The sequence below is a fragment of the Apostichopus japonicus genome, chromosome 9 (genome assembly GCF_037975245.1).
Source record: "Apostichopus japonicus isolate 1M-3 chromosome 9, ASM3797524v1, whole genome shotgun sequence".
In the NCBI taxonomy this organism is placed as follows: domain Eukaryota; kingdom Metazoa; phylum Echinodermata; class Holothuroidea; order Aspidochirotida; family Stichopodidae; genus Apostichopus; species Apostichopus japonicus.
This window is the reverse complement of record NC_092569.1, coordinates 19,142,350-19,158,706: the sequence shown is the minus strand read 5'-3', so window position 1 is coordinate 19,158,706 and position 16,357 is coordinate 19,142,350. Positions and strand designations below refer to the sequence as shown.

Sequence of the window (16,357 nt, the reverse complement as noted above, 5' to 3'; positions counted from 1 at the left end):
GCATATTTCTTTTCTGATATCGCTAGTAATTTCAAAATAGAAAATCCTTAGATGCAACTTACAAGGCATGGGAAGTGTCATTTCCAGCGATCTGGGAGGCATTTTCGGGCAAAATTTTCTTGTACGCTTCGCGCCAACTCGTGGTGGCGCTACGCTTAGATAGTTTGCCTACAGGCTTCGCCCCTCCCTAGGCAAATTATTCGCTGCGCACATATTCGAATTTGTAAAGCATATAGCAGATATCACATCATATCAGTGAGCATGAAAATGGCGGTTCCAGGATGAACAGCCTCAAAACTGTCGATGTCTGTAGTCATAGGAACCAAATTTGATTTGGGGGGCTGTAACGACTTGCCCGATAAATATAACCTAAATTTTTCGCTCGTTATGTAAATATCATATAAGCAAGCATCGGTCCGTGGAAATTGCGCAGTATACCGCGGGATGCTAATGTAAACAACGAAATATCTTATGTAGATGGAGAAAAAGCATGGAGGTCCAATTCTGAAAAATTCTCTTTTACATTAGTAATGGCGAATTAGTCGACCAAGCCTAGAACTTTATTTAAAGTATCAAGGAGATATTTTCTCATTTCCTTTAGCTATACATCATTGCAATTTATTTTTCTTTCAGTAGGAACCCCCCCCCCCCGCCTCATACGCCTATGTGTGTAGTGTTCGGTTTCGGAAATATCTGGTATTATTTCATTTTCTTCAACCAAGTTTTATAATAGCCGTTATAAGAGGGTTTAATATTTGTGCACCAATAAATTAACTGTGTCTGAATTTTCGAAAATTTCCTGACCAACATTCTTCATCATACTTCCCTCTACTCGTGTGTAATTTTGACCGGTCTGTTAGGGTTTTAAAGAGCTTTTTCTATATTGGTTGTCCATAGATGACATTCTTTGCAACATTATGGGTATGTTTTGAAGTGAATTTTTAAATTCTGAACAAGTAATGGGCTGAAAACCTCGAAAAGTGGGGCTGTCGGGTATTGTGGGCCGCGACGTAGAATCACCTGCAAAAGCAATGATCCACAGGACTGCGATGAGGTCGAACATGATTTGTGACCGAAGAAAATTTTCAAAAAGTTTATGGATGGAAAAAAAACTGTTGGGAAATACTTGGTTCTCAGGCAAAAGTGTACATCTGGTTGGTCATTTTCAAGCCCGAGAAGTGCCATTTCCGGTGATCTGGGGGGTATAAAAACCAGAATTTTTCTTGTACGCTGCGCGCCAACCGATAGTGGCGCTCCGCGTAGATAGTAATTCGAGCCCCCCGGGTTAGGAAATCCTGGAAACGCCCCTGTATATATATACATTTATAACTATATATGTTTTCTGAGAGTGTGTAGTCTGGGAAGAGGTGGCGGGGGGGGGGTGGGGTAGTGTAAGGGTTGTGATAAATGGCGAGAGATCAAGGATGACGGACCGCAAGTGCATTTCTGAGGGAGCGGTAAAACTGTTTGCGCGCATGTGCGTGGGTTTTACTGGCAAAGAGCGACATGCTTAAAAGTGTACCGAAACAACAACACCCTGAGTATGTTCAATTGTACGAATTAAGGTAATATTTCTCAAGTTGACCCTTGTTATTTTGTTTCTCTTTTGATACTGATAAACACGGAAACAACTTTTTCACAACAACAGGTAAGTGAGCGTTAAACCTGGCATTAACTCGTTTTATATAGATTAAAGTCAACGTAAAATAAAGGAAACTGAAAGAAGAAGCCATGAGACTTAGTCTATTGGCTATACTGCTAAAGTGTTAAATATATTTTGCAAACAATTCAGCATTGAGAATATAACACGAATAAACGGCGAAATATACCACCCAATTCTATAATTGGATTGAACAAACACACTTAATGCCCTTTACAGGAATTTCCCATTACTTGTTGAGCAGCAACTTGAACATTATACTTCTTTTCAATTGTCTTTTGACACGCCTCGTTGACGGACGCCTTCAATGGTCTTATCGACTTGTTCCGATTAGATCATGCGCAGTAACAAAGTTGATATTTTTCCTATACATGGTATGGATGAGCATCCGTACCATGCCTGTCATTTCAGTCGTTGGATGGTCACCCTCAAGCTTCTATATCATTACCATCTCACGCTTCAGAGACGATAATTCTTCTAAACTTTTCAACTTTAGAATTGATTCGCTGCAATCATGGCAGAATTTCGAGGGAGACAAGTTTGTCAAAGTTTCTTGACAGTGTTGACGTTATGGAATTCACTTGGATCAGAAATAGTAAGTCTTGAAAACTTTTCTTTTCATATCGTATATTGCATTCCTTTTCTTTTTCTCAAATTTCGACGTGTACAGCTATCAATATGTTTTCGTCTTAAACTTAAACAATTTATTTTCAAAAGCAATTTTGAAGCATTTTACTTTCCTGTTATTACAATCTATCATTCTTTCTTAAGAGTCTCTCGTAACACTAAAATTTCACATGGATTCTTAGCTCCCCGGCAAGAAAGAATTTATATTAACATTTTCTTATCCAAATGTGCACGTCTTACAGAAATATTCGCTTTTACTTTGTTTTCTTACGAATGAAAATAATTTCAGAAATAAACGTGAATTCCATGAACATGTAATGCTCTTTTATACCAAATCTAAAAAATCTAAAAAATTAAGTCGGTACTATTAAACCAAAACAATTGAGAAAAAGTCCTCGGTCTTTATTCATTCTCCATATTTTTCAAAACTTAATAAGCATGAAGGTGGAATATTTGAATCTGCTCTTATATTTGAAAAGAGTAAACAAATTTGAAATAAGTCTAAGAACGTCACTGATTGGAAAAGTGTATGGTCTTGAATATCTTTCTTTTATCAATGATTACCTTACCTACATCATATTTCATAAATGCAATGACTTCACAGCTTACATCCTAGTTAATATAACAGTTTATTCTCGTTGTAATAACAAATTCTTTAAACTTATTCATTTGAATCACTGATCTTTTAATACTTGAAAAAATGAATCACTTTATTACACAAACGGCCGGGTCCTTTAAAAATTGAAATATCCACCCGATACTCATAGCTAGTACAGTAACTACTGTTTATGTTTCACAACCGTGCATCAGTAACTACTGCGCTGTGTTCGCAACACGGTTACATGTGTAACAGTTGACACAGTAATAACTGGAAAGCTGTTACACGTCGAACTACGAGTCTGATAGGTGAACATTTGCAGTAATATAAAAAAAAAAATAAAGTTTAAAATTTGCAGTAAGAAAAAACCTGGCAGTCATTACTTTGCCACCTGTAACACATGTTACCGTGTTACGAACACAGCGCAGTAGTTACTGATGCACGGTTGTGGAATATGAATAGTAGTTACTGTACTAGCTATGAGTATTAGCTGAAATATCAGGATTTCCAATAGTACGTTTAACTTTGATATAACTTTGCATATATGCGCATTTCCTGATCTATTTAAGCTTTCAATCACTATGAATACCTCAGTTACTGTGAATTGTGTATCACAAATATATACTAAATGAGATTTTATTTAGTAAAGTACGTCTCATCATTTTACATTAATATATTTTGAATTCAAGATCTTACAACTCACATCTTTTAAAACTCGTAAGATGCGTAGTTATTAGACTAGTTTGACAAATATTTGACTTGTCCATGACAATTCCTAGCAATTTTAAAGTTTAATTTTTAGCAAGTTAATTGTGTATAGCTACAACTTGTAGAGAATTGAGATCTTTCATTTTAACTGGTTGAACTTATTATTCAGGAGGAACAAAACTGTATAATTAGTTTCTGTGCCTAGAAAAGGCCAAACACATAACTTTTTTTTTTACTTCTGGATTACACAGAACACTTGTTACTGCCTAGTGAATAATTTATTAACGCAGTCTTTCAAAAAAATAACTTAATTTCATCATAAAAAGTATTGTATTTTTATTGCATTCTGTACATTATTTAGTTGATGTTACATCGTAATGCGACTCTTATCTGTACTTTGTAAATAGTTTCATTTGTTCCCTTTCTGCTGCTTCTCCATACACATTTCCAACAAATGTATAACAAATATAACGCTTGCCAAGCTTTATAATTTCATATTTCTATGGATAGATATGTTCAATAAAGAGAACGACAGTGTGTCTCAGATTTTGACTAATTTTGCCTTCCGTGAAAACATCTGTGCGGTTCATTTGACATAAATTTGTCAAAATCCAAACAATTTACCAAGGTAAATAAGGAAGTAGTATTCACTTGATATGGTATTAAGACGTTTAGAATAGCTTTGTCGACTCTGTTTACACTGTCGACGTTGTTTACATGTAGTTACTCCTTAAAAGTATCGGAAAAATTACTTACTTAAAGAAGTCTCGGTAAAATTACCTATCTAAAAAAGCCTTGCAAAAGTCAATGGGCCAAAATATTTCATAGTTGTTGACAGTTTTGATAATTATCCATATTTTTCTTTTTCGTTTCACTCAAATAGAATATTTCTTATTAAATTACACAAGGATTTATTTTAAATAATGTTAATTATTTTGAGACAATATTCAATATAACAAATACGTAAAAGATCCAAATACGTATGTTGAAACATACGTTATATGTTCAACTATCCCAGCCATTTAATTATTTCTATATCAATTCTTAACGCGTCGCAAACCCATGCAAACGTCATGTCACCATTTCCCTCACTGCAGGCTTTCCCGATAACATACAAATATAGATACATTTTTTTGCCAAGTTTTTGTGTATACAATTTCATATAGCACAGGTTACAGATAAAAAACAATAAAATATGACTTAGGGAATGATTGTCTGGGCTTCATTTCCCATTGGATGAGAAGGAAAAACTAACCTGTTATTCCTTGCTAGATATGCTGTTCACTCGTAAAGTCAATTTTCCCTTTTTTCATTACCACGCATCTTTATATTTTGTATGTATGTTTCTTATAACAAATACGTATAAGATTTAAATACATATATTGAAACATACTTATATGTTCAATTATCCCAGTCATTTTTTTTTTCTAAATCATGTCATTTCATTTTGATATCTACTTGTTCAAATACTCTTCTAGTATAAAGGTTACCTTATGCAAAAGCATTTGTTAAAATATACTAAACATAATGCATTTGTTAAAATATACTAAACATAATGCATTCTGTTATTACACTAAGCTCAAAAGTAAATAATATACCATATTTCAATTTATAATAACTGACACGCCATACTATGCCATTAGAAATAATTTTGAAATCCACTCTTTGAAAAATCTCGCAAAATTTATATTTTCAAAACAACACAACGTCAACAATATTTTGTTGTTGGTAAGCCTTAATATGCTTCAACATTAAGATCACGTCTGTCAAATTTGAAGAAAAAAATAATCAAGCAGATATTTCTCTCATCTTCTTCGAGAAAGTTACATTATTACATTTTTTAAAAATTATTACAACGTTATTTCCTTAGTCTGGTCATCATACAATTACTGCCAAAAAACAAAATCTTTTTAAATGCTGTCTCAAGTTACCAGCAAATTTGGCTTGTGTTAGACAACTGTCAAAGTTATAAGTAGACCAAGATTTTTAGAACAAATGAGCTTTCGAATTCTCCGTAATAATATTTTATTCTCTTCCATCGCAAATAACAGCACATTTTTAAGATACAATGTTTAGCCAAGGAATTAGTTTTGTTCATAAAACAGCCTGCCCCATCGCCCCTTGGGAGGCAGACTCTAGTTAAATTTTGCCAGTAACAGTATAATGACCAATCTATTTAATTCACTCTCAAATATCTACCAAGAAAAAAAGTTTTATAATTTTCCAAAAAATAACAGTGTGGAATATGTTTCCCACCATGTGCACGGTAGTTCCGTATTAATGTAATATCTAGTGCTTGTTTAACTCATATAGAAATTGTACGTCAAAATGTATTTTGTGTTTTAAGAGAATTTTAAAGAATTGTTTCAGATGGCAGCTTCGTAGATTTGCTGTTATGATTTCTTGTCTAGGAGGTTGGCCCGCTGTCAGTATAATATTAGCTCAATTAAATAACTCTGTTCTTTGCTGGACCATTATTCATCATTGTCTGCGTTAGATTAGTCTTAGGGTAAGAGCAGTTTTAGTTATCAAAATTGACTCTCTTTTTTTTAGCGTCAAGCAATATATAAAATCAATTGTCACTAAGTTATAACCAAGCAACTTTCCACATCATAATCTTTTAGACAATCTGTTTTAATCACAAACCTGAGCACAGAGTATACAATTCCATAAGCCGAATACTTACTTCTAAGAAAGGTTGATTTTTGTTTAAATGTTCTTTGGAAGCCACCCTACAGTAACGTTCATCGATAGAAGTATTGGACATTTCGCATGATTATCAATTTGTTTATCATTTCATTGCTACAGCAGACAATAGCTATTGAGTATCTGAGACCACTTGCGATACTCCTAATATCTTTAATATTTGATATTTTGATAAAAGTATGTATAAAGTTATCTAGTGCTGATTGGAGAAAAAAAAAACAGCAATGTAAACCAGAGAAGAAATAGTCTTTGCTGCGAGCTATTTTTCCGAGCTCTGTATGTTATTGATCTTTCTTAAATTTAAGTAAACACTATAAATGTATGTAATAGCTGAAGTGTATGTTATATCTTACCTTTAAAATGGTAACAGCTGAGCGTTTCCTTTCATGTTCTTTGAAAACTCATGTAGTCACTATAAATCCAAAGACGAATCATATATACCTATAATATGTCAAAGTTCCTCCCTTTAGCCAAATTGAAATACATAGCGTACTGTGAGGAGAGATATATCCAACATGTATGACACAAACAAAGAAAAGAAAATTGTTTATGTTTTGTCTGGTCTTTGTTCTGGTAGTTAGTTGCCAATCATGCATCAAAGTGATTCAGTCTTCCTGTAAAGGTTTGCAGGTCAAAGTTTGTTTCCTGAAATCTCAGCATGAATCAATTATTGTTTCTGATTGCATGATAAACTATGATATTAGCTGATTGGAAGTAACCCCTGTTTCATATATGTTAATAAATGTAAAATTAATCGAAAGAGCTGAACTGCAGTAAAGGTTAAGTACATGAGATTAGACGTTATTCCGTGTCTTATGGAAGTAAGCTTGAATTTAGTAAGCTTGAAGTAAGCTTGAAAGTAAGCTTGAATAAAAAGTTCTAATATAACAAAAGAAACGACCGGAAAGAATGTTGTCCCAGCAGACCAATTTTCCATCATTCTGTAACTCAGTTTATATAAACACCAATATAATTCATGTTTTAATGTCAATCGATGTAGGTAAATAATTGTCATATTAATTCGAGTAACATTCATTTCATTTCAAATACAGGTCGTCGCAAACGTCGGGGAACAATCATCAAGTAGGTCGTTATACTTAAAAATACTTTAGTCTTACTTTTGAAAAACGGTTACTCTTAACTAATAGTACTGACGAATGACTAAAAACATTCAAACAATCATGCCAAAATGCATAAAACTTTATTTCCAGTCTTTGTTATTATTCATGAATAATGTTTATAATACATTTAACCCTTTTTTCACTGCAATCAAGCATGTCTAAACGTTGTATGTAGTTATGTCGCTTACTTTAGTCAATACACTTTGTGTGATGTCAAGTGTTTATTGTGGTCGCTTGGAAGTTAACTATGTTCTTTACTTTTGCTTTCCTTTAAACTTTATTCTTTTTACTTTTCGCCATTGCTCATGATTGCCTAATTTTTTTTTTCATTTTTCGACTTCTTTATTATCATAATTGAGACGTATTTAACAACATAGCAGGATAAACACGTTTTTCTTATTCGACATCGATATTGTAGACTGAAATATTCACATTCTTCGAACAACGTGGAATGCAATTTATTGAAATTTAAAGACCAATCATTCGAAGCATTTTTGTGTGTAATTGTATAATATCAATATGACCTTCGTTAACATTTTGCACACAGGTTCCTCATACTTTGTTTTTCAACAACCTGAATATCCAAGAGATTGCAAGGAAGTTTTGAATGCCTGCACCTCTACCCATAATACATCTGGCGTGTACCTCATTAAACCAGAAGGATACCCAGAACCGTTTGAAGTTTACTGTGATAATGAATTCAATAATGGTGGATGGACGGTAAGCCTTGCTGTTTTTCATTTTCACTTTACATGGAATGTCATCGAATCATCTGTTTTGTAGTTTACTATCAATCACTATTGTTCTTAACATGTTAAATAATGTTTACTTCAGGTAAGCAAAATAGAAACATGTATTGAACAGCAATGGCTTATTTGGCATTTATCAAGACACTCATGTATTACACGGATCAGAAACTTACTCGTGCACATTTGTTGGATTCTTAGTTACAAAAATAAAGTGTATGATGCTACAATCAATTTAAAGAGATGAAAACTGAACACTGAATTTGTCAACAAAATAAAATAAAGTAATAACTTCAAAAACATTGCAATGTGTCTTAAAAAGCGGTCATTTTCATGAGACAATTTTGCGGTTGATTATAACCGACGAGACAATTTTGAAATATTAACTTTCCATTCCTGTACGATATCTACTGCAGGTGTTACAGCGGCGAAGACTGGATTCTGTTAATTTTAATAGGAATTGGCAAGACTTCAAAAACGGCTTTGGTTTTCTTGGCAGTGAGTTTTGGATTGGAAATGAGAAATTAGCTTTTCTTACAAACCAAAAAAATTACCAACTGAGATTGGAGTTTGAGAATGCTGCAGGACAGTCTTATTACGTTACATATGACCAATTTCGTATCTCAGATGAATGGGGGCAATATCAACTCTCAAGTGTAGGAACTTATGGAGGAACAGCAGGTAAGTCAATTTAAACTTAGCAATGGTGTGACTTAAGATAGGAGATTGGTAACATTAATAGTAACAATCAACTTACACATATGCAAATATAATTCCCTATAATGAAATATTAGTTACTCACCGTTTTTCCATTCTGTTTATTTTGGTGGGGTGGTTGGGGTGCTAACTTACGCTTTGTGTATCGGGAGTCATTATGATTGACGACATCAGAAATTGGTTGTTTTTTATACAAAGGCCATCCACCCGGACTTTCCTCTTCACATTTTGTTGTTGTAAAAATGATCCCAAACTATATTTGTACTCTATGGCATCCATATTGTTAAATACTGAATTAGTCTACCAAGTCATCTCAGAACATTACAAATCAGTGTTTTTTGAATTCTTTACGATGTTCCTCTCTGTAGTATCCGGTGAGGGCAATAGCTTCAAGATTGACTTTAATTTAACACATTAGTTTAGTAGAATGCATCACTTCACTAGTGGATCTTCTACTTACATGATTTACAATCTTCCTTCCTAGAAACTCAATTGGAATGGTGTCCAACGAATAAGACATTCTCCAACGAGACATGTGAGAGGACGTGCGTTGACCCTGACACATGCATCTCTTCAACCTCTCGCACAGAACTAGAGAAATGTGTTTGTGTTGGTGATTACATGATTCAGGATGAGAATTGCATTCCTCAGAACCAATGCAGCTGTTTCGTTGCTGACAAAGGGACTGTATTAATAGTCAGTATTTTCATTAGTTTTTTCCACTTTCTTTCTTTACTCATATCTGTATTGAATAAAGTCATTGAGTTAAAAAAAATGGAAGTTTTGTGATTAATTTTCGACAATACAGAATTGATACCCACTTTCATAATAAATAGCAGAAATTACAACTGCCGAATTTTTTGATTGACATTTTCAATAAAAAATAAATGTATGTTAACATTACATTTCATTGCAAGTTCCTTTATTTTCAAATCATTTTACGATAGCCAATTTAATGAAATGCACAAGTGAAAGTAACTTAATCCCATGACTGGCACAAGATATCTGAATGAATTAGCATAATTTATGTCATTTGTGTTTTTAACGTTTCTTCAAACAATTTCTTTTACCGGAAACAGAATTAAAATTCACGTGTCCCTTTTATTCATACTTTAATCATAAATATTTTTATGGTGAATAGGTCCGGTAGTCTGGTGAGTCTCAATGGTGAATTAAGAATAACTTAATACATTTTGCATGACATTTAAAAAAAAATATTTCCCATTAAATTTAGAACGGCGAGTCTTACATCAATTCAGACTGTACAAGAAGATCAAATTGTAGCAATAACCAACTCATGGTAGAAGACAGTTACCACTGTAGTGATGACGCGACTTGTGATGTCAGAGATGGTGTTCGTAGATGTTACTGTATAGATGGCTACGAAGGAGACGGTGTTACCTGTACCCGCAAGGCAGTCCCAAAGGATTGTCATGAGCTTTACGTTGATGGTAGTAAAGATGGAGTTTACACCATTTACCCTGATGGTTCGCCTAACGGCATTCAGGTTTTCTGTGAGATGGAAAGTAACGGAGGAGGATGGACGGTGAGTTGTACAAGAACATTTAATACAATGTAGTGTATTGTATCTGAATTCATTTTTTCTGCAAAAGTGTAGAAGACACATTACATATTTCTCATTTACAATGTTACATGTAAAGTTCTCTTCATACCCATAGGTCATTCAGCGACGATCAAGCGCCGCTGTTGATTTCTATCGTACCTGGGCTGAATACAAGAATGGATTTGAAGATCCTATCGGTGATCATTGGCTCGGTAATGATTACATACACGCAATTACCAACCAAAAAGAATACAGTCTCAGGATAGACCTCACCGATTCAAGAAGTTCATCATATTACGCCCTCTATTCCTCCTTCAGCATTAGTGATAATGCGGACAAATATCGACTCTCAATTGGATCATATAGTGGAGATACAGGTTAGTATTTCAGTAGGTATTATAAGATTAATGCAATCACTCACGAAACATGGTAATTGAAAGTAATAGCTAGGAAGCTAAATACACCCATGTGGGCAAAAATCCTTCCCTTGTCTCCTTAGCATCTATTTTCACTTTTCAATGGAATTTAATATTGAACCTGAAATATATTTAATATCCAAATATTCATATTTACACATCCTATCCTATTTCCGTTTGTTTTGCGATAACTACAAATCATGAAAGGCTATTGAATACGCTAAACGCTATATATATATATATATATATATATATATATATGTGTATATATATATATATATATATATATATATATATATGTATGTATATATATATGTATATATATATATATATATATATATACATGCATATATTGATATGATTACATATATGTTAAGAATTTCTTAGAAAACCTTTTTTGGTATACATTTTTGACAAAGAAAGTGCCTTAAAATAACCACGTAGTGACATATTTAAATCATTAAACAGTCCCCTGTATTCATTTAACTAACAATGCCAACAACATGAAGGCTGTTGACTCTCTAATTGTCAACTGCATGGTTTGTGTGGAAACAAAAGACACAATTTGATGATGACACCATTACCAAACATGCATAATACAAGTATGTTATTTGTTAACACATTAGTAAGCATAATATAAACCAAACATAAACATAAATAGCCGATAACGTAACAAGAAAGTTATAAACTACAACTCAGACTGCTGTGTTTGGCAAAATGATCAACAGGAAAACAGCGACGTAGACAACAATAAGTTTCATAGCTTGCTGCACACATATTGATGGAATGTAGCTTTGAAACGTTCTAGGTAGATTCATCGCTTCTGTATGAATAACTTGTTTTAACAATTGATACCCGAACTTATATAATCATTTTCCCTTTTTTTAGTAAATGAATAATATAAATAAATATTATTGTAGAAAATTTTACAACATCCGGCAGTAAAAGCTGAATGAAGAAAATACTATAAACTTAATTAACAGATGAAAACAACAGGCAAAACAGCTAAACTCCCAATATGCCGTTTCCATTTCTGAATAAAGTTTTGGAAATTTAGAACAAAACAGTGATTGCTAATGAGTGTCAAATACAATCATATTTGTTTCTAGTTATCGGTAATATTTGTAATAAAAAAATGTTTGCGGGGGACAAAATTGAGGAATTTACTAAATACACGTAGACAAACCTGTATGCTGAAGGTCTTACAAGACTTTGACAACACACATTAAAGGTATTTTTTTCTTCTTCTCTGTTACATCGTATTATAATAAACTGATGTGGTATCACCCTTCAGAAAAAATAGGCTGAAATGACAACATTTTGTATCGTTTTAAGAAATAACAGGTTACCAGGAAAGCACTAATATTAACAATTAGTAATATAAATTACGCACACGATGGCGTGACTTAACCTTAGAAGTTTGTTTTCTAACTTTTCTTACTCGAATCCGTAGGTCATGATTCTATGTCGTTTAGCAACAACAAACAATTCAGCACACGTGGCGAAGACAATGACGCATGGAGTGATTTTGACTGCGCTGAGAAACATCGAGGAGCCTGGTGGTTCGGTTATTATTATCACTGTCTTTCGACTTATTCTTATTGCCGGTCTAATTGCCCAAGTAGTGAATATTATTGTGATTATTTCCCTGTCGGAAGCGGCTGTGCATATTGCGCTCATTCTCACCTCAACGGAGACTACGACGGCTCAACTCGAGGAACGAACATATTCTGGAGTAGTCTTAGTGGATACGACTGCGGCCTACAATATGCAGAGATGAAAATACGACCAGTGCAGACATAAACAATTCTCGTTGCGGAGTGATCTATGTAACGGAGTGTAGTAAACAGACATTGAGGCCCTTCAAATCAACTGAACTCCTCTCTACCGAATGTTACACGGCGTCCTAATGTCATATATTTCTTTAATCGAGGAAGAGGGCTCTCATCTCTGTCCAAAATCGGCAGAACGGAGAGAAATGAGTCGACCTAGATAAACGGCAACATAAAGATATCTCTTTGTGACAACGCCATTTAAATATGTCATGTCATTAACAATAATGATGGAATTGCAATAATTTGAAACTAATTTCCGAATAAAAGGAACAAAGTTTACAATAAAGTGTCGGTAACGTTGACTTCTTCTTTTCATTTTTCGTTTCGTCCATTGCTTAAGAATGAAAATAACCCCATAATTATGTCTCCCCACTATAAAACTCCTTTGCGCTAACAATTCTGTTATGAACTAACTTCACTTTTGATACGTATTGGCCAATATTTGACTTACACTCCTGACGGTATAGGCAATTTGTAGTCCCATAACATTGGCGTTCGCAATGGGGCATCCCTTCTCAACTGTATCGCTCAGTCGGGGAAGGAGGAAGGGGGGGTGTGGCTCAGTTGGATGTTTTCTTTTAACTGGATTATGGATACATTCATTGGTGAATGAAGAAGATTAGTAGACTCATCTAGGTGTGCACGTACATTTCAACGGCACACAATTTAAGAGTATTAATTAGCAAGACCACCAGAAGCCCCGACATGGTATATTCGCCTTTAACCAAACAAAGGTCTTTTATTCCCTCGTTTACAATATGCTACATTCACCTCCATGAACGTTAAGTTCCATATCCTTATCTAACTCAGTCGAAGAAATGTAACCCGCACGTTTGAAAATCTGTGCAGGCCACTGTTCCATAACTTGATTTAAATTTACGTTACACAGGTATCCAACCTTAGGGAACCTAAAGGAATTTGTCATGAATCTGTTTCGAAAACAAAGAAAACTGTTCAAGTTAAATATTTATTTTCCGTCTGATTGTAAGTGGTCCTAATATTTCTAAGTCTCCTCCAAACTCGTATCCTGCACCCCTTGCACCCCTTCCCCTATCCACATCATTTAAATGAAGGCCGCACTAGAAAATGATATCAAATTGTTCAAACGACCGGATTATAGTATATATATATATATATATATATATATATATATATAAATATATATAGAGTTGGTTGGTTGGCGTCTATCTTGGCGCAGAGTTGTCTGACGATCGCTAAAACGCGTGAAACTCCGAGTTACAACTTCTAGTGTTCCACTAGTCTCAACTAGTATCAACATATATATATTAATATATATATATACATATACATATATATATATACACATATATATATATATATATATATATATATGTGTATATATATATATAAATCAATAAAGAATAACACACCAGAATTCTTCTGGTGTGTAATTCTTTATTGATTTACTATATATCTGTCATACCACTTGCTACACATTCAATTCTTATATATATTTTGTTACGTTGGAATGCGAGAGGTCTCGATAATTAATTTTAACGAGACACAAGCCTGGGTTCGTTTCCGTAAGGAACACAGACAAATTGACGAGTCTAGAGATTTTAAATGAAAACGTAAACTATATTGAACAATGGAGTTTGATCCAACAACAACAAGTGGTAATTACAAATATATAGAAAATTACTCACAAACTTAACAAGATAGGATACACTTTAAAACACGCTGGTCTCTTCCAACGGCGATATCCCTCAGCGGCCACGACCTTGATGACGACGATTCTCGGTCCGTTGCACCGCGAAATTCACTGGTCCTCGACGAAGTCTTTCGCGATCCCAGAAACAGCAGTCACCTTCTTTCCGGCGATGCTCCAAAATAGAAGACGGACTTTCAGCCACAATAGAGTGAAGCACAAGTCGAACTTCTCGCCGACTAAATATTACCAGAGTCAGTCCAAAATCAGCTTTATAGCCACTAACTCCTGGCGTAACGAACTTCCTCAACGGAGACAGAAATTCTTCACCTTCTCCGCAATAACGACTGAAAACTGTAGTATCACAGTAAAGTCCTCTTCAAACTTCTGAATGGAAGTGTAGAATCAATCTTGGTATCGATATCTCAATCCTTCAGAAACTACTGGCAGTTGAGCACTGACGATATATAGTAGAATGGTATAATATGTGTCGTCGCTTGTATTCGTTCAGAAACTGAGAAACCTTCCGATCTGGGCGGGCTTTTATATACGATTCGCCATGTCAAGAATCCTCCAGATCTTTCTCGATACACCTGACCCAGTTTCTCTATTCTTGGAAGTCCTTTGCATATCTAGCGAACGTTCCAGAGAATCCACGAAGATTGCACAGCTTACCCGCGATTTCACGTAATGCGACGTTAACCCGAGACCAGCGTGTCATCATAAGGAATATACCAGAACAATCGTGTATTATAACATTATGACACGGTAACCCGACCTAATTTCTCAAATACTGATTTATCACGTAGGCAATTTCAATTACTCTCCACATTATAACATTAGGTTTCTCACTAGCAGTGACTAGCGTTAGGCTACAATGGGCCCTCGTAACAATATATATTTATAACTATATATGTTTTCTGAGAGTGTGTAATCTGGGAAGAGGTGGGGGATGGGGTAGTGTAAGGGTTGTGATAAATGGCGGGAGATCAAGGATGACGGTCCGCAAGTGCATTTCTGAGGGAGCGGTAAAACTGTTTGCGCGCATGTGCGTGGGTTTTTACTGGCAAAAAGCGACATGCTTAAAAGTGTACCGAAACAGCAACACCCTAAGTATGTTCAATTGTACGAATTAAGGTAATATTTCTCAAGTTGACCCTTGTTATTTTGTTTCTCTTTTGACACTGATAAACACGGAAACAACTTTTTCACAACAACAGGTAAGTGAGGGTTAAACCTGGCATTAACTTGTTTTATATAAATTCAAGTCAACGTAAAATAAAAGACACTGAAAGAAGAAGCCATGAGACTTAGTCTGTTGGCTATACTGCTAAAGTGTTAAATATATTTTGCAAACAATTCAGCATTGAGAATATAACACGAATAAAACGGCGAAATATACCACCCAATTCTATAATTGGATTGAACAAACACACTTAATGCCCTTTACAGGAATTTCCCATTACTTGTTGAGCAGCAACTTGAACATTATACTTCTTTTGAATTGTGTTTTGACAAGCCTCGTTAACGGACGCCTTCAACGGTCTTATCGACTTGTTCCTCAAAAAAATCTGTAAACTGAGTTTATCGACTCGAAAAACTTAGATCAATGGTGCTACTTATACGTAGTTGCCACTACGAAATGAAAACAGTTATGATAGAAGTGCTGGCAATCGTTAGGTGGCATTTCATGTTCATTAGATGTTCACTCGACGTGAAGTACACGGGCTCCATTCGGCGTCCACATCCTTACGAATATGTGCTTAACATTTGAACATATTTGTCAAGGAGATATATACAATGGTAAAAAATGTAACAAGGAAGTACTTTATAATACTATTACATTTCATAATACATTATAATACACATACAAATTTACAATTAGTTATTCACTAGACGTGAAGAACACGACCTCCATTCAACTTTCCCATCTCTTAAAGACGTGCTTAGCACTAGAAATGAAATGTCGTGGAGATATATGCAATGGTTA

General features: G+C 34.5%; 1 protein-coding gene across 1 annotated transcript; it reads left to right on the top strand.

Annotated features, from left to right (window-relative positions):
* Window positions 1-2,103: 2,103 nt before the first annotated feature.
* On the top strand, window positions 2,104-12,998 carry LOC139973217 (uncharacterized). Its single transcript, XM_071979743.1, has 8 exons — window positions 2,104-2,255; window positions 7,352-7,382; window positions 7,968-8,140; window positions 8,583-8,847; window positions 9,368-9,579; window positions 10,118-10,429; window positions 10,563-10,824; window positions 12,317-12,998. The coding sequence occupies exons 1-8, from the start codon at window positions 2,175-2,177 to the stop codon at window positions 12,664-12,666; spliced, it is 1,686 nt and encodes a 561-aa protein (XP_071835844.1). The 5' UTR covers window positions 2,104-2,174; the 3' UTR covers window positions 12,667-12,998.
* The last annotated feature ends 3,359 nt before the right edge of the window (window positions 12,999-16,357 follow it).

Bases quoted from the DNA above. Each gene is read 5' to 3' on its own strand.
- LOC139973217 (XM_071979743.1), top strand. From the start codon at position 2,175: ATGGCAGAATTTCGAGGGAGACAAGTTTGTCAAAGTTTCTTGACAGTG. The intron at 9,580-10,117 runs GTCAGTATTTTC...CATTAAATTTAG, and splicing joins ACAAAGGGACTGTATTAATA to AACGGCGAGTCTTACATCAA. The intron at 10,430-10,562 runs GTGAGTTGTACA...TCATACCCATAG, and splicing joins GTAACGGAGGAGGATGGACG to GTCATTCAGCGACGATCAAG.